This window comes from Synchiropus splendidus, chromosome 4 (assembly GCF_027744825.2).
Source record: "Synchiropus splendidus isolate RoL2022-P1 chromosome 4, RoL_Sspl_1.0, whole genome shotgun sequence".
NCBI lineage: Eukaryota > Metazoa > Chordata > Actinopteri > Syngnathiformes > Callionymidae > Synchiropus > Synchiropus splendidus.
Window position 1 is genome coordinate 7770075 of NC_071337.1, and position 23724 is coordinate 7793798.

At 44.7% G+C, this 23724-nt stretch overlaps 1 protein-coding gene across 1 annotated transcript; it reads left to right on the top strand.

The window, feature by feature from the left end:
* Positions 1 to 1369: 1369 nt before the first annotated feature.
* On the top strand, positions 1370 to 23543 carry LOC128756805 (NACHT, LRR and PYD domains-containing protein 12-like). The gene is given in 17 exon segments (XM_053861488.1): positions 1370 to 1409; positions 4210 to 4276; positions 4339 to 4473; positions 5667 to 5780; positions 5916 to 5985; positions 6133 to 6274; positions 6419 to 8005; positions 8007 to 8121; positions 8214 to 8387; positions 13248 to 13418; positions 13695 to 13868; positions 13961 to 14134; positions 21656 to 21829; positions 21997 to 22170; positions 22263 to 22436; positions 22580 to 22626; positions 23020 to 23543. Coding segments are annotated over 17 exon segments (4056 nt in total).
* The last annotated feature ends 181 nt before the right edge of the window (positions 23544 to 23724 follow it).

Sequence of the window (23724 nt, forward strand, 5' to 3'; positions counted from 1 at the left end):
GTTGTGTATGGGACGGGTTCTTGACCAAACTTGTGGTTTAATCAGTTAATCATTGTGGTCAATCTTTATGGCTCAAGATCATACGTTGTATGAGCTTTGGACTTTGATAACAGAAGGTAGAGTTAATCCATCCTGACAGTGAAAGAGTCCTGGACAGTAAAAGTTGATGTCAGCTCAAACATGAACCGAAGAACCCAGTGGAGAGGAAAGCTGCTCTCAGGTCAGCGACACTGACTCGACACACAAGTCAGTCGAGCGGTGGTAAAAGTGGAAGAATGAATCAAACATCATTGGAAAGTCCATGTTACGATGGAGTGATTGTGTACACCATTGCTGACAAATATAGAAATTTGAATCCTGTGGAAAATATTAGATATATTCCTTACTGCATGCACCACCACCTGCAGACAGTGTTGAGGACGGAGACGAGTACTGTGCAGAACAGAGGCTGGGAGACGAAGATTGATCAATTCTGAGCACCAGTGGATTGTATAAAATTACATGGATGAAGTCAGTTTGACCTCTGACCTCGGTCGCTGCTGCTCATTCTGTTTCACCTTCAAGACTTCTCCAAGAATCACAGCATCCCTGATCTGTTCTGTGTGTGTGAAGGTTCGGACTCTGATGGGACTCTGGGTGGGTGCTGGGTTCACAGTGTGGACCTTCACAGCAGGGCATCTCAGTGGTCAGCAACATCACTTAAATCTGGACTCCACACTGCAGGTATGTACAAGAACAAGTGACGGTTCTCATCCGAGAAGTACTCTCTGTTCATTCAGTCTCATTTCAGCTGGATCCAAGATGTGTGCGACTGTTTGTCAGACAGTGTGTGGATGCGTGGGTACAATGATCTGATGGTTTATTTATTATATACCTACTTTTTTGTTCAGTTTTTAAGTGCAGGAACTGACTAATTGCATTTTGTCCATGTCATGCGGCCACGGCAGAAACTCAAAAAAGATTTGTCCAAGATTGTATTTGCGTCTGTGTCAAATTTCACTTGTATCCAAAACCTTTTGCTGCCGTTGTGTAGATTGGAAACTAACCGGCTGGATTTTAAAGCCTCTCGCCATGGCATCATTCAAAACCCATGAGGTTGACATTGCTGTGCAATTTTCAAAACTGATGTAGCTTCCGGAGATTTTCACCGTTTTAGTTAGAGGACGTAGAGGAGTTATTATCTCCACCACACCCACCAATGTGCTTTTATTGGTTCATAAGGCAGGCATAAAAGCAGGTCGTCTTAGTCATATTTTATGCTCCAAGTTCAAGGTTTGCTTTCATTTGATGACAGTGTCAGAAAGTAGAGTGAGTTCATCCAGTCACATTGAGAGAGTTCTGGTCTGAAGAAGTGGAACTCGGCTCCAACATGGATCAGAGACCACAGAGGACACGAACGCTATGCACAGGTAAGTAACTCTCCCTCGATTCACAAGTCAGTCTTGAGTTGATGAGGGCCAAGAATGACTCAGACAAAACTAGTAGATCCATGTTGAAAAGGAGCAAACATTCACACAACTGCAGTATGGTTAGTTGAGCTTGAATAATCTAATAATCTACCAACTTGAGCTACTCCAGAAAATATTCCACACAGATTTGATTTTTGAAATCCAATTTACTTATTTATTCAATTTTAGTTAAATGACAACTGTCATTGTAGTAGTCCATAGTCCAATTTAAAGAGTTCAGAGTAGAACTTTATAAGGCAATAACTTCAGAATACACACTCATGATGAAGTACTCACTGCATTATGGAGAGGAGGACTTCAACATTTGAAAAATATGAGTCAGCCTGGAAAGTTGGATTTGGACACGAGTTGCTCTCTAAAGTATTCAAAACATTGTCACTTTCCTACCCCAATATATACAGTAGTGAGTTGATCTGATGCGCTCCTGACATCTCAGCCAGTCCACGATCATTCAAAACACCACAGCCACTGCGTCCAACTGCTAGGCTCAAAAACGGACAGGAGTATGCTCTCACTGATTTGCTGGCTCAGCATCTTATCAGCGTAATGTTTTCCCAGTTGGCATCTTCCCGTCAATATAACGGTAGTTTTCTTTCAGGTACCAAGTACAATGTGAATAGCTTTACTGATAGCTAGTCTGAACTGAGCTAAGCTATAAAAGCATAAACTGCTGCGATAAACATGTTATGATCAACGAACAGGGCGGGACCCAAGTGTAACTCACAGGAGACAAGATGTGGAGCGAGTACAATACTTAATAATACATTCAAAACCGAACCGGCAGAACAAAGCGAAGTCAAAACAGCCAAACAGAAAGCGTCACCAAAACTGGAAGAAGTCCACAAGCGAGAATTAGAGTCCAACAGAAAGCCTTACCGGAACCGGTAGATCAAATGAACGTAAAATCTGTAAACATAGAGACAAAACACGATGAAGAGCAATAACAAAATTCACAGAAGAAACCAGGAAACACGCGAAAACAGAGGAAGGAACAAAAGACTAACTCAGGCCCCAGGGATAATCAAGGGATAATAAAATAATGAAACCAGCGAGCAAGCGAAAGCAAAGACGAACACAGAACCAATTTACCAAAGAAACGGACGGAGTCGTTCTGGCACACGATGCTGGAGTCCAGGTGCATAAGAGCTCTTGATGATGATTAGAAGATTAACTCCAGCCGTGTGCCATTAACCAGGAAAGGGAGAAACAAAAAACGGAAGTTCCACAATCAAATAAAAGCAAATCATGACAAAACGGCCATTTTCATGCAGCGAATCATCCAGGTTTCACATCACCACTTATACAGCATCCATGTTACACATAGATCACAGTCAACCAACAACACACCACAGTGAAGTGGTCTCACATTCAATTACAAGAACTAAAAATGAGGAGTGATTTATTCTTGTTTACACATGGGACAAATACTATTTCGCTGGATTTTAGAGTTTCTGACTTCTAAAGTGATAGGAGTTTGCTCACATTTTTGCTTCAGTTTCTGTTTGAGAACTGGTTGGTTTTGAGTTTATTGGCAGCGATTGGGAGTCAGTGAAGAGAGGTACTGTGGTCACAGAACAATTTGGAGCACTGATCCTCAACTGGTGGGTTGTGACCAAAAGTGAGTTTTTTTGGCCACGGACTTGATCCTGGCTGGAGAGCTGCACCTTGTCTCGGTGGGTGAGCTTCTCACCTCATGCGACCCCACAATAGATGCCAGAAACTACATGTACAGCGCGACTCCACACAAACAAGATAGATGCCTGACAGTAAAGGGTCTGATTGTTGTCTGGGCGGACAACATCGTTCAAAAAATACTTCTCAAACTCCCAGAACACATGTGAGCGGATGTTTGATCAGGCGCAACACAGTAGGAACGGTCAAGCTTGGTTAACAGCGCAACTTTGAATGAATCTGATTCTCTCTTCTGACCGACCCCACACCTTCACCTGTGCATCATAGTGTTCCTGGTTTGATCCAAGCTAACAGCTAACATAACGTTTCACTGCAAAACTGAGGGCAATAAATAGTACGTTACTGTTTAATAGCTGACTTGAAACAATTGCAGTACCACATAAAATGCACTCCAAAAATGTATTAACACAAAGATATGAACGACTACTGTCATGGAGTGAGATAATGGATGTGAAAGGTCAGTCAGGAAAGTTACACAGGCAGATGAAGGTTAATCAAAAGAAAAATGCTTATGTTTGCCATACAGTGAGAGACAGATCCCGCACTGAGAAAAACAAAAAACATAACATGGGTGTGGGTGAGCATAAGTATGCATGTACGTTCATAAAACACGATTATTTTTTGGGTTTGAGTTGGACCTTTGAATGTACCATGCATTGTCTGTCATACTGACTGACAGACGTCATGCAGACAACAGACACATGAATGTGACCAGGGATGAGTAATTCAATTTTGAAAGGTATTAGGTTTAACTTAAATTTATTGACTTTAGTACCATAAAACTAGAATAAAAAATGTATTTACTCCATGATGTCATATACCCAAAATATATTATTTGATTATATACTGTAATTTATTTTCATTTTGGTTTACGGTTCTCAATATAAAACAAAGATACCGGTAACTTCTTTTACGAGGACAATTTCTTTTGCAGTTTCAATTTGACTTCATGAGGGCCGGAGAAATTACCTCTGCTGCTGCTGTTCTCTCTGTTTCACCTTCACAACTTCTCCAAGAATCAGTCTTGATCTGTTTTTTTTTTGGGAAGGTTTGGACTCTGATAGGACCCTCGGTGGGAACTCAGATCAAAAATACCACCAGACCAGGGCTCAGAGGTGAGACGAGGAGCTCCACAACTGTCCTTCATGTTTTCATTCTTACAACTTTTCCATTCTAGATCTGATATGCAGGCCGAAGTAGCCGGTCCTGTAGCAAGCTCTGGACCTGGACCCAGTTCTGTCTCTCCGGAGACTGATCACTTGATGGGGAACTACAATGACTTCAGCGAAGGAGCAGACTCTTCGGGTCTGAGGTGAGTGTGAAACTCTCAGGCTCACATACGGAGACTCATGAAAACAGAGAACTGACCCCTCTTTACGAGACCGTGCACACACCAATACCCATTTCAAATCACATCGCCACCGTTCGGTGCCTCACTTCACCAGTAGGAAGCGACAAATCCACACAGAGGGACCTTGAAACGTGAATCTTGAGGCAGTTCAATCACAAGCTCGTTCAACTTTCCAGATTCCCTCAACACTTACATTTTGAGACTGTTGCTTCATGATTCAGATTACGATCAACTTTCTTGATTCCAAGTGAAACAAATACACCAAATTCCAGTCAATATTTATTGATCGAAGATTCCATTACATCCTCACTTTATTTTCCTGACCACCATTTCTGCATGTTATAGAACTATTGTTGACTGGTGCGTAATCTGAGTATGAAATGAAGTTCCGCTCAGTGTGGTTTCTCAGGCAACAGGTCTGTTTTTTTTGTTTTGTTTTTTTTTGTTAGGTGTTTGAAAGTCTGTACTGCCCACTTGCCCACCAGCTGAGGCAATGTGTCATTCTGTTGCATGCCATAAACTCTTTGGCATGTTCCCACTCCAAACATTTTAGTTGAGAGTGAACTCAACGAGCGTGGCTTTAACAGAGATGAAACCATGTGTGCCAAACAGGACACACATCTAACCATTCCATTCAGGGAATACAGCACTGACTCTACTGGAGAATTCCCTCCAAGAGGGAATTCTATTTCTGCTGCTTCATCCCAGCTGATGTCCCTTCGTCCCCCCTTCCAATAGATGTACAGTAAACAAAAACAAAAATAAAAAACACACACCCCTATTCCTCCTTACAGATTTGTCTATGTCCTCCACTGCTGACATCATCTTAGTGGTGTTTCTTAACTGCCCCACCTTGCCACAGTTAAGACATTGGAAGCATTGGCCAAATGATTCTCCCCAATTCCTCATCAGGAACTTGTGCATGCACGTGCATCTCCTCCATCTTGTTGATTCGGTGATCCCCTACTTCCTTTAGCTGATGATTTCACACCATGCAGGTTCATCAAGTCATCAGCTGCCTCAGATGCCAAGGCCATCTTGAACACCCTATTGAATGTTAGTCCAACTTCAGACAGTGGTTCGCTCTGAATCCTAACGTCATAAAATCCACAAACCAGCCTATCGTCATCACAGTCTGCTTGTGTCTTCATCAGGCTCCGTCACGAGGAACGAGAAGAGTCAGGTCTCTACTATGTGTCTCTGAAGAGTGACCGGTCCATGGGGGTGGGTGTAAACTTCAAAGCTGGACTTGTGTCTTCACAGGAGAAGTGAGTAGATGTTTCATGTTCATCTTGTAATGCTCTGGAAATTTGGGACGAACCTTCAAGTGTAAATAGATTGTGTCCATGCTGTTGTCAACGTGGAGAGATTGTTATCTATCACAGTTCATCTCCTCTTCTCAGATTGGATCATCAGAGCTCCGGAGTTCTTGGTGGTCAACAGCAACATTCGAATCAAGACTCTACACAACAGGTATATACAAAAACAAGTGTGGGTTCTTCTCTGAGAAATTCCTTCTGATCAGTTTCAATTCAGCTTCAGTTCAATTTCTGATCTTTGGTTCTGGAGATGAACCATATCGCTGCGACAGTCTTCTCCATATTTCTGTGATCGAAACAGGATGAAGAGTTCCATATGAGGACGCACAAGAGAGACCCAGAACCTCAAGCGACTGAGGAGGAAGAGGATCAGAGGAGGAGCAGCAGAGAAGAATCCTTAAGGAAGAAGGGAGAGGAAGATCTGACTGAGAGTCTGTTTAGCGGTGAGAATGTTCAAGCACCTCTGACGTGTGCATCACAGCAATGACTCCATTTCAAGTGGAAGAACTAGCTATTGAAGCGGAAGATCATTATACAGCTTCACCGTCCACAATCTTCTGGCTGATTTAACATCTTCCTTCATTCAGGACGTTGTGCAACAACGTGTGGACCTCGACTGAAGAAGAGTCTGCAGAGGAAGTTCCACAGTGTGTCTGAAGGGATTGCTCAAGCAGGAAACTCTTTCTCTCTGAATCAGATCTACACAGAGCTCTACATCACTGAGGGGGGCACAGACCAGGTCAACCAGGAGCACGAGGTCCGACAGATTGAAACTGCTGGCAGGAAAGCGTTCACTCCAGAAACCACCATCAGACAAGAAGACCTCTTCAGAAGCTCATCTGACAGAGATCGACCAACTTGCCTGCTAACAAAGGGCGTGGCTGGCATTGGGAAGACCCTCCTGACACAGAAGCTGACTCTGGACTGGGCTGAAGACAAAGCCCACCAGAACTTCCACTTCATGTTTCCTTTCACCTTCAGAGAGCTGAACACACTGAAAGAGAAGACGTTGAGTTTGGAGGAACTTGTTCATCTCTTCTTTCCTGAAACCAAAGAATTCAGACTCAGCAGCTTTGAAGGAGTCCAGGTTCTGTTCATCTTTGATGGTCTGGACGAGTGTAGACTCCCTCTGGACTTCATCAACAATCGGGTCCTGACAGAAGCTAGAGAGTCCACCTCTGTAGATGTCCTGCTGACAAACCTCATCAGAGGGAATCTGCTTCCCTCAGCTCACCTCTGGGTGACCACACGACCTGCAGCAGCCAATCAGATCCCTCCTGAGTGTGTGGACATGGTGACAGAGGTCAGAGGGTTCACTGACCTCCAGAAGGAAGAGTACTTCAAGAAGAGGTTCGGAAGCAAGTCAAAGACCAACACCATCCTCTCTCACATCAAGGGCTCACGAAGCCTCTACATCATGTGTCACATCCCCATCTTCTGTTGGATCACTGCCACAGTTCTGGAGGACATGTTGAAGAGCAGAGAGACCAGAGAGCTGCCCAAGTCTCTGACTGAGATGTACATCCACTTCCTGGTGGTTCAGATCAAAGTGAAGAAGGTGAAGTTTGATGGAGGATCTGAGAGAGACCAACACTGGACTCCTGAGAGCAGGAAGATGATCGAGTCTCTGGGAAAACTGGCTTTCGAGCAGCTGGAGACAGGAAACTTGATCTTCTATGAATCAGACCTGACTGAGTGTGGCATCGATATCACTGCTGCCTCAGTTTACTCAGGAGTGTTCACACAAATCTTCAGAGAGACAGAGACAGGACTGTACCAGGACAAGGTCTTCTGCTTCATCCACCTGAGTCTTCAAGAGTTTCTTGCTGCTCTTCATGTCCACCTGACCTTCACCAACTCTGGAGTCAATTTGCTGGAACCAGAAAGAAAGAATTACAAACGTCAGCAAGCAAATGCTAAACAGCAGTTCTACCAGAAAGCAGTGGAACAGACCCTGGAGAGTCAAAATGGACACCTGGACTTGTTCCTGCGCTTCCTCTTGGGTCTTTCACTGAAGACCAACCAGACCCTCCTGAGAGGTTTGTTGCCACAGTCAGGAAATGATCTGTGGATCAATATGAGCACAGTTGATTTCATAAAGAAGAAAATAAATCAAGTTGTGTCTCCAGAGAGAACCATCAACTTGTTCTACTGTCTGAATGAGCTGAATCAGCTCTCCGTCCTCTAGCGTGACACATCTGGACCTGAGTGACAACGACCTGCAGGATTCAGGAGTGAAGCTTCTGTGTGCTGGACTGGAGAGTCCACACTGTCACCTGGAGACTCTCAGGTCAGTCCTCGATTCAGTCCTGCTCCACATCTGGACTCTTCTCCTGCTGCCATGATGTTCTACAACACTGAAGGATGTTTCCTTGATTCCAGTCTGTCTCGGTGTATGATCTCAGAGGAAGGCTGTGCTTCTCTGGCCTCAGCTCTGAGCTCCAACCCCTTCCATCTGAGAGAGCTGGACCTGAGCTACAATCATCCAGGAGGACCAGGACTGGAGCTGCTGTCTGCTGGACTGGAGAGTCCAGACTGGAGGCTGGAGACTCTCAGGTATGGAGAGAGCAAACGAGCTCCAAAGAGTGAACGATGCTGGACAACAGAGGAAGCATGAAGGAGACCATTGAATCAGACTGTTGTCCCACTGACCACTAATCATTCTGACCGTTTCTTCCTCCAGGCTGGATCATGGAGGAGAGCAGAGGTTAAGACCTGGTCCGCGCAAGTGTAAGTCTGCCTTCATTTTAGAATAATTTTTGCAAGTGGATGTCTCTTACTCTTGTAGTTTTCAACGTTCAAGATGGTTTTGCCTTCACGAATAAATGATGCCTCATTGGCAACAAGTGAACCACACTGAAAAGACAAGAAACCTTATTGAAATATTGTTTATCAGGAGCTTGCAAGTGTCTTCACTCGTCTGTGCTGAGCCACTCTCAAACATTAGAGGGTGCTTGTATTCCACTCTGACTAATATCGAAGCTCACTTCTTCAACAAACATCTGATGTGTTTTCTTCTCTCCATTAGATTTCTTTCCTGTTGCAATGGACCCAAACACAGCACACCAGCGCCTCCTACTGTCCAACAACAACAAGACATTGAACTTAGTCACAAAAGATCAGAACTATCCAGAACATCCAGACAGGTTTAACAAGTCTCCTCAGCTGATGTGTACAAATGTTCTGACTGGTCGCTGTTACTGGGAGGTGGAGAGGGAAGGAAGAGTTTACATCTCAGTGACCTACAGCAGAAGCGGAGCAGAAGAGGAGTGTGAGTTTGGACTCAACGATCAGTCCTGGAGTCTGGTCTGCTCCGATTATGCTGGTTGCCATGTCCTCCACAAAGGCGAAAAAACAGAGATTATGCCCAGCCCTAGCTCCAAGAGAGTCGGCGTGTTTGTGGACTGTCCTGCTGGATCTGTGTCTTTCTACAGCATCTCATCTGATGCTCTGATCCACCTCCACACCTTCTTCACCTCCTTCACTAAACCTCTCTACCCAGGATTCGGATTCTGGAGCAGGTCTACTTATGGTGCTAGTTCTTCAGTGACTCTGTGTGATCCAGTTGAGTTTACCAAGTGAGACTGCAGCTGTTTATGAATTTGCTAAATTGTCCAAGAGGGTGCAGCTGTGTATTTGTGTTTGCTATTTCTGCTTGGTGAGAATTCTTATCGTGTTGTGCTGTCAAAATCCCACTGTGCAAATATCAAAGGTATTTAATCTAAATAGATTCCAAATACTTTTGTTCCAGAAATTATCTTGAAGCTCATCTGTAATTGTTCCCAGAAACTATCAACCGCCTGACCTGAAAGTGTCTGGACTACAGGCTGCAAACTGGTCAGGTGGATATTCAGTGATTAATCAGTTACTTCCAAGAAATACCTTGGCGATTTTTTTCATTTCAAGTTTAAATAAAGCTGTGTGAACATACTGTGTGATGATGAATTAATGTTTTATCGATAACATTTATCAATAACATTGAGTGTAGCATTAAATTTCAAACCACCAAAGCATTTGCAGTTGTGAAAACAAGTTAGTTCAGCAATGCTGCTCACTTCTCAGTGAGGTCAGTCACCTACACCAGAATGCACTGCTCGCTGATCTGTGCCGATCCCCACTGATGTGTGGGCAGTAAAAGAAAAAGTATACAGTATTTTCCGGACTATAAGCCGCAACTTTATTCTCGCGTTCTGAACACTGCGGCTTATAAATGGATTTTTAGGAGGGATATTCCAATCAATTGGCCACCCATAATGAAATGCTGAACTTGTGATCTGTCAATGCAGACCACTGCCTGTTGTTGCCTGTCACAAAATCTGATCACATGTGACAGCAGCCGTTCTGATGAGGCACCGCCCGCGGTTTGTGATGCGTCCGCTCCTCCCTCCCTGCAGGCTCGCCACTCGCTTGGCAACGGCGTGTCTAATGCGGAAGCATTTTTCAGTCTGTCATGTAAAGTTTGCGTCCTGCAGCACATGCACGTTAAAAGGCGTCAACGCCACGAATTCAATACGATATTTAAAACACCAGCACTTGACGGAGCACAGAGAGTTTTCTGGTGCTCATGAAAGTGAAACTGCAGGAACCAGGGGTCACTCGCTGGTCTGAGCGTGACATTCGGAACACGAAGCATATTTCCCAAGAAATAATCATTAATTTCACCGCGCCAGATGAGCAGCCTTTCTCAGGTGTCGCTTTAAGACGGAATCAACCACGACCGAATCCGCTGCTGTCTTGTGTGTGTCAGATGCAGCGTTCGTGGTCCACCACCTGAATCTGAAACTTTTTTTATTTACCTTTAAAGGGCTCAAATTGCACTGTTTTCGCCCGCGTGTCCACAGCTCTTCCAACAGAGACAATCTACTGGGGGGGGGGGTGAAAACAGCGCTTTTTGAACACTTTAAATGTAAATAAGATGTGAGGAGTTCATGACTGGTGTTCAGAACATTGACAAGATTGTTTCATGAGTCAGTCTCGACGCTGGACTCCGTTTTCAAAACTAGAACTAGAGGATCGCTAGAAGTGATCCTCATGCATCTTCTGTGGGACAGACAGCAACAGTGCACCCGCGGCTTATAGACCAGTGCGGCTTATGTATGAAAACGATCCATTTTCCTTATTAGATTTGGTGGGTGCAGCTAATATTCCGGTGCGCTCTATAGTCCGGAGATTACGGTACTAACTTTTAGATGCCACTAGATGGCGCTCTTGAAGTTATACACATTTGTCTCAAGGCAATTCGTTCATGTGGTCACGAATATTTAATCTATTGAATCGTGCATGGGGTTATGAAAAACGCCTTTTTTTACGTGCTGAGGACCATGAAAACAATGAATGGGGCTCCAATGGGAGCTCATTCATACTGCTGCAATTTATTTGAGCTTGTCCGACCCCTGTTACAACATTACAGCCGCACGAGTCACTAATTTCACCAGATTACTTCGATTTTGGTTCTTATTCACTCTCCCGTTCCCGAGTGCTCTGTTCTGTTTCCCGACAAATTCACGGGGAAAAACAAGCGCAGACTCATAATATGGACGTGATGTTTATTGGTTTTAATTTATCTGAATGAGTTCAGTCAATGCGCCACATTTTCGTGGAAATAAATGATACTTATTCGCCGTACATGCATGCGCGCGCACGCATGTACGGTCAACTAATTTTTCAACAGGTATTGTCATCGGCTACTATGCTACTGCGTGACGCTTCAAGGACCCCAGGGACCGACAGACCAGTGGACCTACTTCTGAGCAGGTAAGTTGCGCTGCCCCGAGGTTAATATCAGTGGTTTTAGTGCTGCAGTACCATTGTTGAACTTTGTATTTGTGTCGTGTAACTCTGGTTTCACTTTCGTCTGGTGCCAGTGAAGTGTTATGAGTTTCTTCAAGCCTCATTTTGAAGGGAAATAACTTTAGAAGAACTAGGTTATCATAATACGATTTTAGCAAGATTAAGGTTAACCATTTGTTTTGGGTGGTTCAGTGAAGGATTGGAGGCTGGGGAAAGCGTTATGTCATTGACGGTCCTCGCGTGTGTTTATTTATACATGGTCTAGTTCAGGGGTTCTTAACCTTGTTGATCTGGGGGACCACTTTTCCCAAAACAAATGGACCCGGGACCCATTCAAGTAATAGAACTGATTCATTACTCTTAATTTAATTTGTGATCAACAACCATATTTAATCTACTCACATGTGAACAAACTTAAACCCTGTGAAATGACATGAAACCATGTGATCATTGGAATTATGTTTGTCATAGAAAAGTGCCAGTCATGTTCATCTAATTTACTAATAGAAAAAGAAATGAAATACACTTGATGCTAACTGTTGAGAAAAATGGAAAAACTGAATACAATGCTGAATGACAAACCTCATCAGGGGGAAGCTCCTTCCCTCAGCTCACCTCTGGGTGACCACACGACCTGCAGCAGCCAATCAGATCCCTCCTGAGTGTGTGGACATGGCGACAGAGGTCCACTTCCTGGTGGTTCAGACCAAAGTGAAGAAGGTGAAGTTTGATGGAGGATCTGGGACGTACCCACACTGGACTCCTGAAAGCAGGAAGATGATCGAGTCTCTGGGAAAACTGGCTTTTGAGCAGCTGCAGAAAGGAAACTTGATCTTCTATGAATCAGACCTGACTGAATGTGGCATCGATATCACTGCTGCTTCAGTTTACTCAGGAGTCTACACACAGATCTTTAGAGAGGAGCGAAGACTGTACCAGGACAAGGTCTTCTGCTTCATCCACCTGAGTCTTCAAGAGTTTCTTGCTGCTCTTCACGTCCACCTGACTTTCACCAACTCTGGAGTCAATTTGCTGGAACCAGAAAGAAAGAACTGCAAATTTCTGCTAGCAAATGCTAAACAGCAGTTCTACCAGAAAGCAGTGGAACAGACCCTGAAGAGTCCAAATGGACTCCTGGATTTGTTTGTGCGCTGCCCGTTGGGTCTTTCACTTAGGACCAACCAGTCTCTCCTCAGAGGTTTGTTGACACAATCAGAAAGTGACCAATGGACAAATAACAACACAGCTGAGTTCATCATGAAGAAGTTAAGTGAAGACGTGTCTCCAGAGAGAACCATCAACTTGTTCCACTGTCTGAATGAGCTCAAGGACAGTTCTCTGGTGGAGGAGGTCCAACAGCAGCTGAGATCAGGACGTCTCTCCGAAGATCACCTGTCTCCTGCTCAGTGGTCTGCACTGGCCTTCATCTTACTGTCCTCTGAAGAACATCTGGATGTGTTCGACCTGAACAAATACTCTGCTTCAGAGGAGGTTTTTCTAAGACTGCTGCCTGTGGTCAGAGCGTCCAACAAAGTTATGTAGGTGGATCAAACCTAACACATTTCTTCTGCACTGAATCACACATGAACGACTCACATGTTTGATTTTTGACTTCATTTCTCACAGGCTGAAATGTTGTGGACTGACTGAGAGAAGTTGTCCGCCTCTCTACTCAGTCCTCAGCTCGCCGTCCTCTAGTCTGACACAACTGGACCTGAGTGACAACGACCTGCAGGATTCACTGAAGGTTCTGTGTGCTGGACTGAAGAGTCCACACTGTCACCTGGAGACTCTCAGGTCAGTTCTCTCTTCTGTCCATCTCTAAGGTAAACTTTTCTTTCAGATTAACTTATTTTTCAGAGACACTATTTCTTTAGAAGTGAGTTGTAATAAGTGTAGATTGGAAGAACTCCTGATGTTTGTCCAGATGTTCTGTGCAGGTGAGTCGCGTTCAGGTGTTGATTTCATTTTTTGAAGTTTGGCATCTGTCACTGAACAAAAAAGAAATAGGTGTGTGTTTGCATCTCAGTGAAAACAAGATGAAGTTCTTCACAACACTGCTGTCTTTCACAGGCTCAGGCATTGTGAACTGACAGAGAGAAGTTGTCCACCTCTGTCCTCAGTCCTCAGCTCTCCGTCCTCTAGTCTGACACAACTGGACCTGAGTGACAACGACCTGAAGGATTCAGGAGTGAAGCTTCTGTGTGCTGGACTGGAGAGTCCACACTGTCACCTGGAGACTCTCAGGTCAGTTCTCTCTTCAGTCCTGCTCTACATCTGGACTCTTCTCCTGCTTCCATGATGTTCTACAACACTGAAGGATGTTTCCTTGATTCCAGTCTGTCCGGGTGTATGATCTCAGAGGAAGGCTGTGCTTCTCTGGCCTCAGCTCTGAGCTCCAACCCCTCCCATCTGAGAGAGCTGGACCTGAGCTACAATCATCCAGGAGGACCAGGACTGGAGCAGCTGTCTGCTGGACTGGAGAGACCAGACTGGAGGCTGGAGAGTCTCAGGTATGGAGAGAGCAACCGAGCTCCAAAGAGTGAACGATGCTGGACACCAGAGGAAGCACGACTGCTGTCACACTGACCATGAATAATTCTGCCTGTGCTTCTTCCTCCAGGCTGGACCATGGAAAAGAGCAGAGGTTAAGACCTGGTCTGCTCAAATGTAAGTCTTCTTTCACTGCACTGATGAGTCATGAATTTGATGAAACCCTGGGAAATTGTTGAATCTTTTCTTGAAAATAAGGATCACCCAAGCCCAATTCACAGTCAGAGCTCCTTTGGGAATATTGACATCTCATGGCCATTTGACACACAGTTTACTGTAGTTCCGCTTGACCTTTGTGGTGGAAAAGCTGCATATAAATCTGGATGATTGGAAGCAAAACAACCCATTTACTGAGAAACCATTGTACGACTGGTGAGCAGTCGTTGAAACCCTTCATGCACAGACTAGAAGTGACGCTCTGACTCTGAACAGAGTAAAATATAAATGCTGAAAATGATATTTTTCCCTAACATCACACACAACATCCACTAAACTTACGCAACATTACCTTTAGCCTAAGCTACAAAACTATTCATTTTAGCAACCTTATCATCGTATTAGACAATATTACTTAACAATAACAGCATTTACCTCAGGAAGATTAGCATTAGCATTAGCAACAATAGTTTAGTCTAAAGTAAGCACTATATATTTATTTTATTGTATTATTTTGAAGTTTCTGTAGCAACTATTTTCATTTGACAAATCTTTTAGCTGCTTTAGCCACACTTGTGTTAGGTTGCGCTCAAATACTCGGAGCGTTACTGCTCCACTCTCACTTGAAAAGATGGTCACTACTTCATGTCATATGTGCTCCAACCTCTAACGGCCTTTGCTATTGGTTAATCCACCAATAGTCACTTCGATGTATTGGCTCGCTACCCAGGAAGGCACCACCAACCACATATAAACCCTCTTGTTTCCCGCTACTCTGCTCCTCTTGGAACTGTAGAAGACAGGGCAACGTACATATTCATAGAACTGCGGTTACATTCGGTAACCAGTATTCCTGTGTCATATGTGCTCCCCCCTCTAACAGCCTTTGCTATTGGTTAGAAAACACGGTGAAGGTTGTTGGGGGGTAGTTAGGTAACAAGTGTTTATACAGCTATTATGACATGTATCTTCTTCTCTTCATCAGATCTCTGGCCTATTACACTGGATCCAAACACAGCACACCAGCGCCTCATACTGTCCAACAATGGAAGGACAGTGGAATTTGTGACAGAAGATCAGAACTATCCAGAACATCCAGACAGGTTTAAGATGTATCTTCAGCTGATGTGTGCAAATGTTCTGACTGGTCGCTGTTACTGGGAGGTGGAGAGGAGAGGAAAGGTTTATATCTCAGTGACTTACGGGAGGAGCGAGGGAGACCAGGAGACTTTGTTTGGATGCAGCGATCAGTCCTGGAGTCTGGTCTGCTCTGATGAAGGTCATCATGTCTGTCACGATAGAACATTCACGGAGATCCAGTCCAGCTCTGTGTCAGAGAAAGTCGGAGTGTTTGTGGACTGTCCTGCTGGATCTGTGTCCTTCTACAACGTCTCCTCTGATGCTATAATCCACCTCCACACCTTCTTCACCTCCTTCACTAAACCACTCTACCCAGGATTTGCAGCCTGCTGGTCTGGTTCTTCTGTGACGCTGTGTGAACAGATTCTGTCTTCTGCCCTGTAGAGAGGGTCTTTCTGTCGTCATATAGAATCGATGAAGACATTTAACCGGTGTCATTCCTGTTGTGTGACACTGTGTGATGAGGCACCTGCTTTCGTATCAATGCGTGTTGTTGGAGAGGTTATTGTGTAATGTCTTTAAGCCTGAGTACATGTGTGTATCCCTGTGTTAAATTTAATGGAAGTCTGTGGGAGATTTCACCTTCCATCTTTGTGTGAGTCAAACTCATTGTTGTAACTTCAAATAACTGGCTGAAAAAGAAATAAATGATGATTTCAACATTCAATATTCTCTCACCCACCTCATGTTACATTCACACATATTTCTATGATTGTATTGTTGTATCTGTTTATGGAATTTGACAACTTTAATCAGAGGACAAACCTTTGTGACAACAGGGAACCTTTATAAGTGCAGCAGTTCCTGGTCCACTGATCACACTGATACACAAGACACGTGGCAGCTAGGATGATTGTCACTGCCCTATTTGCTTCTTCATCCCGTTTTGCTTCCAGGGCTCAGGCTCATGACGTCATTTCCTGTCCGCATGCATACATGGGTGTAGCTGCTTGACACATAAATTAGAATAAAATGAGTAACGTCATTACGCCACGCCTCACTACACACTTGTATTTCATTAAGAGAAGCAGACTTTGTTGTTTATTTGGTTGCAATAAACCAAATTAACCACTGAGACCTCATAGGCAAGATAGAAAACTGCATGCAAATTGCACAGAAAGATCCAATTATTTCATCTGAAATCTTGTTAAAATATCTGAATTGTTGAATGCAACTCAAATGTAGTGATATATATATAAAATAAGGTTAAAATACAGTTAATACATACAGTTAATACGTCGGCGCAGTACTTTAGTAATTCAAATTCTGCTTCTCTTGATGAAATACCAGTGTGTCAGACGCTCGACTCCAACATGGACAGAGGGAAACAGCTGACAGGTCAGTCAAGAAATATTTGTCTGATCTGACCATGACCCAACCGTCTTTGTGGGATGTGGACTTTCATGAGACTGCAACAAACTCACTCTGAAGTGACTCAAAACTATTGATTGATGCGTGTGTGTGAGTGTGACTACAAGATCTTATGAGGACATTTTGGCCGGTCCACACAGAGTTTGGAGGGTTAAGTTTGGTTCAGAGTCCTGGCTAAGGTTAGCCATGTGTTTTGGATGGTTAAGTTAAGAGTGAGAGCCTGGGAAACGCATCATGGCAATGAGAAGTCCCCACAAGGATAGAGAGACCAACGTGTGAGTATGAGTGTGAAACATGGGTATGTAGACTTTGGAGTCCTTTATAATGCTGACTTTAATCTACAACATCTACTGCCTTCAGGGTTTCAAAGTGTGGATCCATGTTTATCATAGACACAATAGTGTAAACTTTAAAAGTTTAAAAGTTCAATTCTCAATCAAATCTGTGTTATCTAGAACTCTTGAGTCACAGTTACACAATGAAGGAGGACGAAACACATGGTCGACACATGGTTGTGGGGCAATAAACATCCATGGGTTCATGCACCGAAAACACAGGTGGAGATAAGAAAGTAAAGCAAACTAACCAAAGAGAAGTTAAACATGAATAAAGCTGGTGACTTCTTATAACATGCAACTCAATGAGCAATAAAACAAGATCAAATAGTGAATTAACAGGATCAGTTCCTTGTCAGATAAGAATAAAAAAAGTGATTTCAGAGGGTCATATTTCCTGAACACTCATGTAAACATCAGAAATATCAAACTGATATTGAACAAAGTGATGCAGACAAGATCACCTGTTGAAGGACTCCACAGAGACAATGTCAGTCAACATCACAGCTGTTTGGCAAATATTGATCTACAACTCTTGCTGACCCGTGAGAGAGCGCCCCCTCCTGCAGAGACTGATAAGAACAGACTGGACTGATGTGTTTGTCTGTGTAAAGAAACATGGTTGAGTGGATGGAGTCAGTTTGACCTCTGACCTTGGTCGCTCCTGGTCTCTCTGTTTCACCTTCAAGACTCCAAGAATCACATCAATGATGATCTGTTGTGTTTGTGTGAAGGAATGGACCCTGCTGGGACTCTCAGTGAAAACTCAGATGGAGAAGACCAGTTGACCAGAGCTCAGAGGTGAGACAAGGACCTTCAAGACCTTCAAGTGTTGGATCTATATTCATTCTCACTCAAGACTGAACATTTGTACAATTGTCAGGGACTCATGAAGACAGAGATCTGTCTCCTGTTGACCAGCAAGGTGTCCATGTCCACACCTGCAGACATTAAAAAAAAACTGCCCTCAACAGAACATGTATTGCCACCCTGACCTGGGGGTATCAGAGTGCAATATGGTTAACTACATCACTAGCGCCATGCGCCCCCTGCTGACCGTTCCAAGCATCATCACATCATGCAACAATGAACACAATAAAATAATACAAAATAAGATGTCTGTTTTTATCTATTAGTTCTTTTTGTAACCTATCTTATTTATTTATAACTTACTGTGTTTTAACCCTTTACACATGTGTGACAAAAGGGTGTCAGCAAGGATGGAAGGGAAGGTGTACAAAAGGGTGGTGAGGCCAGCAATGTTGTATGGTTTGGAAACAGTGGCACTGAGGAAAAGACAGGAAGCAGAGCTGGAGGTAGCAGAGATGAAGATGCTGAGCTTCTCTCTGGGAGTGAGCAGGATGATGATAGGATCAGAGGGACAGCACATGTGCTCAGGTGTTTAGGAGACCAAGTCAGAGAAGCTGGATGGAGATGGTTTGGACATGTACAGAGGAGAGAGATCAAGTACATTGGCAGGAAGATGTTCATGTTGGAACTGCCAGGCAGAAGGTGGAGAGGAAGGCCAAAGAAGAGATTTATGGAGGTGGTGAAGAAGGACATGAGGTTTGTAGGTTTGAGAGAAGAGGAAGCAGAGGACAGGGTGAGATGGAGGAAGATGATCCACTGTGGCCACCGCTTAAGGGAGAAGCCGAAAGAAAAAGAAGAAGACACATGCAGTGAGTCAGCGCAACATCAGGGGACTATAAATCACCAACTTCAATCCTCAGAGTTGACGTCGAACTGGTGCAACAGTATAAGGACATCGAGTGGTCAACGAGGAGACAAGGAGATGGACAAAAATCTGATCCACGTTTTCATCAGCAGCCATGAAGATGAGCCAGAAGAATCTGGACACGATGAGTCTGAGTCTCAAAACAGTGATTGGTCCATGGGGTGGGGGACTGAAGCTGGACTGGAGGCCCCAGAGGAGAGGTGAGACCATGACATATTTTCATTGTGATGGTCCTGTCTGGATGTCAGTGAGGAACCGTCTAGTTATTTTTCATCGTTCATCATTCTCCACTCTGCTGTTCAGAACCTCACACAAGGTGAACACTTGTTGATTGTCAGACTTAATCCCTTCTTCTCAGAGTGGATGATGCATACTCAGAGCTTCTCAGTGGTCAGCAGCATCACCCACATCTGGACTCTGCGCAGCATGTAGGTACATTAAAGGGACTTGTTTGACAAATTCATTTACTTCAGTCGCACTTCGACTGGATCCAAGTTCAAAGTTTTTGATTTTTGTGATGGTAGAGATGAGAAACTATCACTCTGACTTTCATCTCTCTGATTCTATTCCAGTTGATGGAGAAGGAGTTGTTCAACTACATGCAAAAGGAGCTGAATAGAGTGTGGAGGGTTTTGACTCCAGATGAGCCACAACCTCCAGAGACTGAGGAGGAGAAGCAGTGGATGAGCATTAGAGAAGAATTCCTGAAGATCACAGTTCACCTCCTGAGGAACATACAACATGAGGACTTGGCTGAGTGTCTATGGAGAAGTAAGGATGTTCAAACACCCGAAGTACAATCTAAAGTCGAAGAACCAACAAGTCACACCGACCATTTTCTGGCTTTGCCTTCAAGAGTCTTCTCACAGATTTGACTTTGTTCTTCATTCAGGAAGTCGTGCTGCTGAGTGTGGACCTTTACTGAAGAAGCGACTGCAGATGAAGTTCCATAGTGTGTCTGAAGGGGTCGCTATAGCTGGCGACTCTGTCCCTCTGAATAAGATGTTCACAGAGCTCTACATCACTGAAGGAGGCAACGAGGAGAATGTGGTCCGACCAATGGAAACTGTGTCCACACTGGCCACACTAGATAGACCCATCAGACAAGAAGACTTCTTCAGAAGCTCACCTGACAGAGACCGACCAATCAGACGCCTTCTGACGAAGGGCGTGGCTGGCATTGGGAAGACCCTCCTGACACAGAAGCTGACTCTGGACTGGGCTGAAGACAAAGCCCACCAGAACTTCCTCCTTATGTTTCCTTTCACCTTCAGAGAGCTGAACCTGCTGAAAGAGAAGAAGTTGAGTTTGGTGGAACTTGTTCATCTCTTCTTTCCTGAAACCAAGGAATCTGGACTCAACAACTTTCAAGGAGTCCAGGTTCTGTTCATCTTGGATGGTCTGGACGAGTGTCGACTCCCTCTGGACTTTGACAACTGTCCTGTCCTAACAGAAACTACAGAGTCCACCTCAGTAGATGTCCTGCTGACAAACCTCATCAGGGGGAAGCTCCTTCCCTCAGCTCACCTCTGGGTGACCACAAGACATGCAGCAGCCTATCAGATCCCTCATAAGTGTATGGACATGGTGACAGAGGTCAGAGGGTTCACTGACCTCCAGAAGGAAGAGTACTTCAGGAAGAGGTTCAGAGATGAGGAGCAGACCACCATCCTCTCTCACATCAGGAGCTCACGAAGCCTCTACATCATGTGTCACATCCCCATCTTCTGCTGGATCACTGCCACAGTTCTGGAGGACATGTTGAAGAGCAGAGAGACCAGAGATCTGCCCAAGACCCTGACTGAGATGTACATCCACTTCCTGGTGGTTCAGACCAACTTCAAGAAGAGGAAGTATGATGGAGGATCTGAGACTTACCCATACTGGACATCTGAGAGCAGGAAGATGATTGAGTCGCTGGGAAAACTGGCTTTTGAGCAGCTGCAGAAAGGAAACTTGATCTTCTATGAATCAGACCTGACTGAGTGTGGCCTCGATATCACTGCTGCTTCAGTTTACTCAGGAGTGTTCACACAGATCTCCAGAGAGGAGACCGGAGTGTACCAGGACAAGGTCTTCTGCTTTGTCCACCTGAGTCTCCAGGAGTTTCTGGCTGCTCTTCATGTTCACCTGGCCTTCACCAACTCTGGAGTCAACCTGCTGGACACTCAGGAACCTGGACTGTCTCATGTCAAAGCGTGTCCGGATGAGTTCTACCAGACTGCCGTGGAAGAGACAGTGAAGTGTCTAGATGGACATCTTGACTTGTTTCTACGCTTCCTGCTGGGTCTTTCACTGAAGACCAACCAGACTCTCTTCAGAGATTTTATGACACACACTGGAACTGAGTCATGGACCAGTGAAAACACAGTTGCTTTTATCAAGAAGAAGATCAGCGGATACATGTCGCTAGTGAGCATCATCAACCTGTTCCACTGCCTGAATGAGCTGAAGGACAGTTCTCTGGTGGAGGAGGTCCAACAGCAGCTGAGTTCAGGTCATCTCTACATAGATCACCTGTCTCCTGCACAGTGGTCCACTTTGGTCTTGATCATTCTGTCATCTGAAGATCATTTGGAAGTGTTTGACCTGAATAAGTACACACCTTCAGAGGAGGCTTTTGTGAGACTGCTGCCTGTGGTCAGAGCTTCCAGCACAGTTCTGTAGGTGGATCAAACCTGGAATCTCTATGAGCTATAATACATAATCACAACATATATGATTCCTCTCTTCCTGTCTTGTAGGCTGAGAAGCTGTGGACTTTCAGAGGAAAGTTGTCTGCAACTGTCCCCAGTCCTCAGCTCTCCGTCCTCTAGTCTGACACAACTGGACCTGAGTGACAACAACCTGCAGGATTCAGGAGTGAAGCTTCTGTGTGCTGGACTGGAGAGTCCACACTGTCACCTGGAGACTCTCAGGTCAGTCCGGTGAATTTGATGTAGCTATATTTGAGCTAAACTTGTTTTTAGGAGCCAAATGTCATTAGAATTGTTTTTGTAAATCCTCTTGAGGTGTTCCCAGATGTCCTGTTAGCATCTGAATAACTACAAGATGAAGTTCCTGAAGACACTGCTCTCTTCTTCAGGTTGAGACTCTGTAGACTGACAGAGGGAAGTTGTCCACCTCTGTCTTCAGTCCTCAGCTCTCCGTCCTCTAGTCTGACACAACTGGACCTGAGTGACAACGACCTGCAGGATTCAGGAGTGAAGCTTCTGTGTGCTGGACTGGAGAGTCCACACTGTCACCTGGAGACTCTCAGGTCAGTTCTCTCTTCAGTCCTGCTCTACATCTGGACTCTTCTCCTGCTTCCATGATGTTCTACAACACTGAAGGATGTTTCCTTGATTCCAGTCTGTCAGGGTGTATGATCTCAGAGGAAGGCTGTGCTTCTCTGGCCTCAGCTCTGAGCTCCAACCCCTCCCATCTGAGAGAGCTGGACCTGAGCTACAATCATCCAGGAGGACCAGGACTGGAGCAGCTGTCTGCTGGACTGGAGAGTCCAGACTGGAAGCTGCAGACTCTCAGGTATGGAGAGAGCAGCAGAGCTCCAAAAAGCTTCAGAGTGAACGATGCTGGTCACCAGAGGAAGCATGAAGGAGACTGTTGAGACAGAAGATCTGTTTCTGTGTCCCACTGCCCACTTCTTCTGACTGTGCTTCTCCCTCCAGGCTGGACCATGGTGGAGAGCAGCGGTTAAGACCCGGTCTGCTCAAGTGTGAGTCTGCTTTTACTGGATTGATGAGACATGATGTTGAGCTGAAGCCCCCTCATGAATGTTATGAATGTATGATCCAAATCTAGAACCATGGTATCACCAGCTCTAAATGTGGATACATTTACTGCATGCATTATAATGTTCTCTGTCGAGTTGTTTTGTGAAGGTAAACACAGGTTAAAAGATGGTCTCACTGTGGTGCAACCACGTGAGAAGGTCCAGCAACAATTTCAAAATGAAACAGTCGTTGGAGGACCGTCACTTTGGTGTTGAGTTTATGTCCAAACTCATGGTGCTGGGCCACTGTCAAACATTAGATGGCGCTACTCTTTCCTGATGAGACGTTCACGTCTTCAACAACCATCTCCATGACGTGTGTCTTCTCTCCATCAGATTTCTGTCCCCTCACACTGGACCCAAACACAGCACACCAGCGCATCCGACTGTCCAACAACTACAGGAGAGCAGAACTCATGGAAGAAGACCAGAACTATCCAGAACATCCAGAGCGGTTTCTGGGGTTAGTTCTGCTGATGTGTAGAAATCAACTGACTGGTTGTTGCTACTGGGAGGTGGATTGGACCCCAGACGTCCATATCTCAGTGACCTACAGAGGAAAGAGAACAGAAGACGAGTCTCACTTTGGAAACAATGATCAGTCCTGGAGTCTCATCTGTGCTGATGAAGGTTATTTTGTCTGTCACAATAAAAAAGCCACAGAAATCCTGACCAGACCCGACTCCTATAGAGTCGGAGTGTTTGTGGACTGTCCTGCTGGATCTGTGTCCTTCTACAAAATCTCCTCTGATGCTCTGATCCACCTCCACACCTTCTTCACCTCCTTCACTCAACCTCTGTACCCAGGATTTGGACTCAGGTGGCCAGATTCTTCTGTGACTCTCCATGACCTGACTTAGTCTTTTGTTGTGTAGAGTGTGTGTGTGTGGTTTAAGAGGTCTGTGTTTGTTTTGTGTGTCTGTGCTTTCTGTTAAAGAAAGTTTCACCTTTGTATGTTTGCGATTCGTGTTGTGTGTGACACTAATTTTAATTTTAGATAATGTTGTGTGAGTTAAAATCGCCGTTGTAACTTCAAATAAT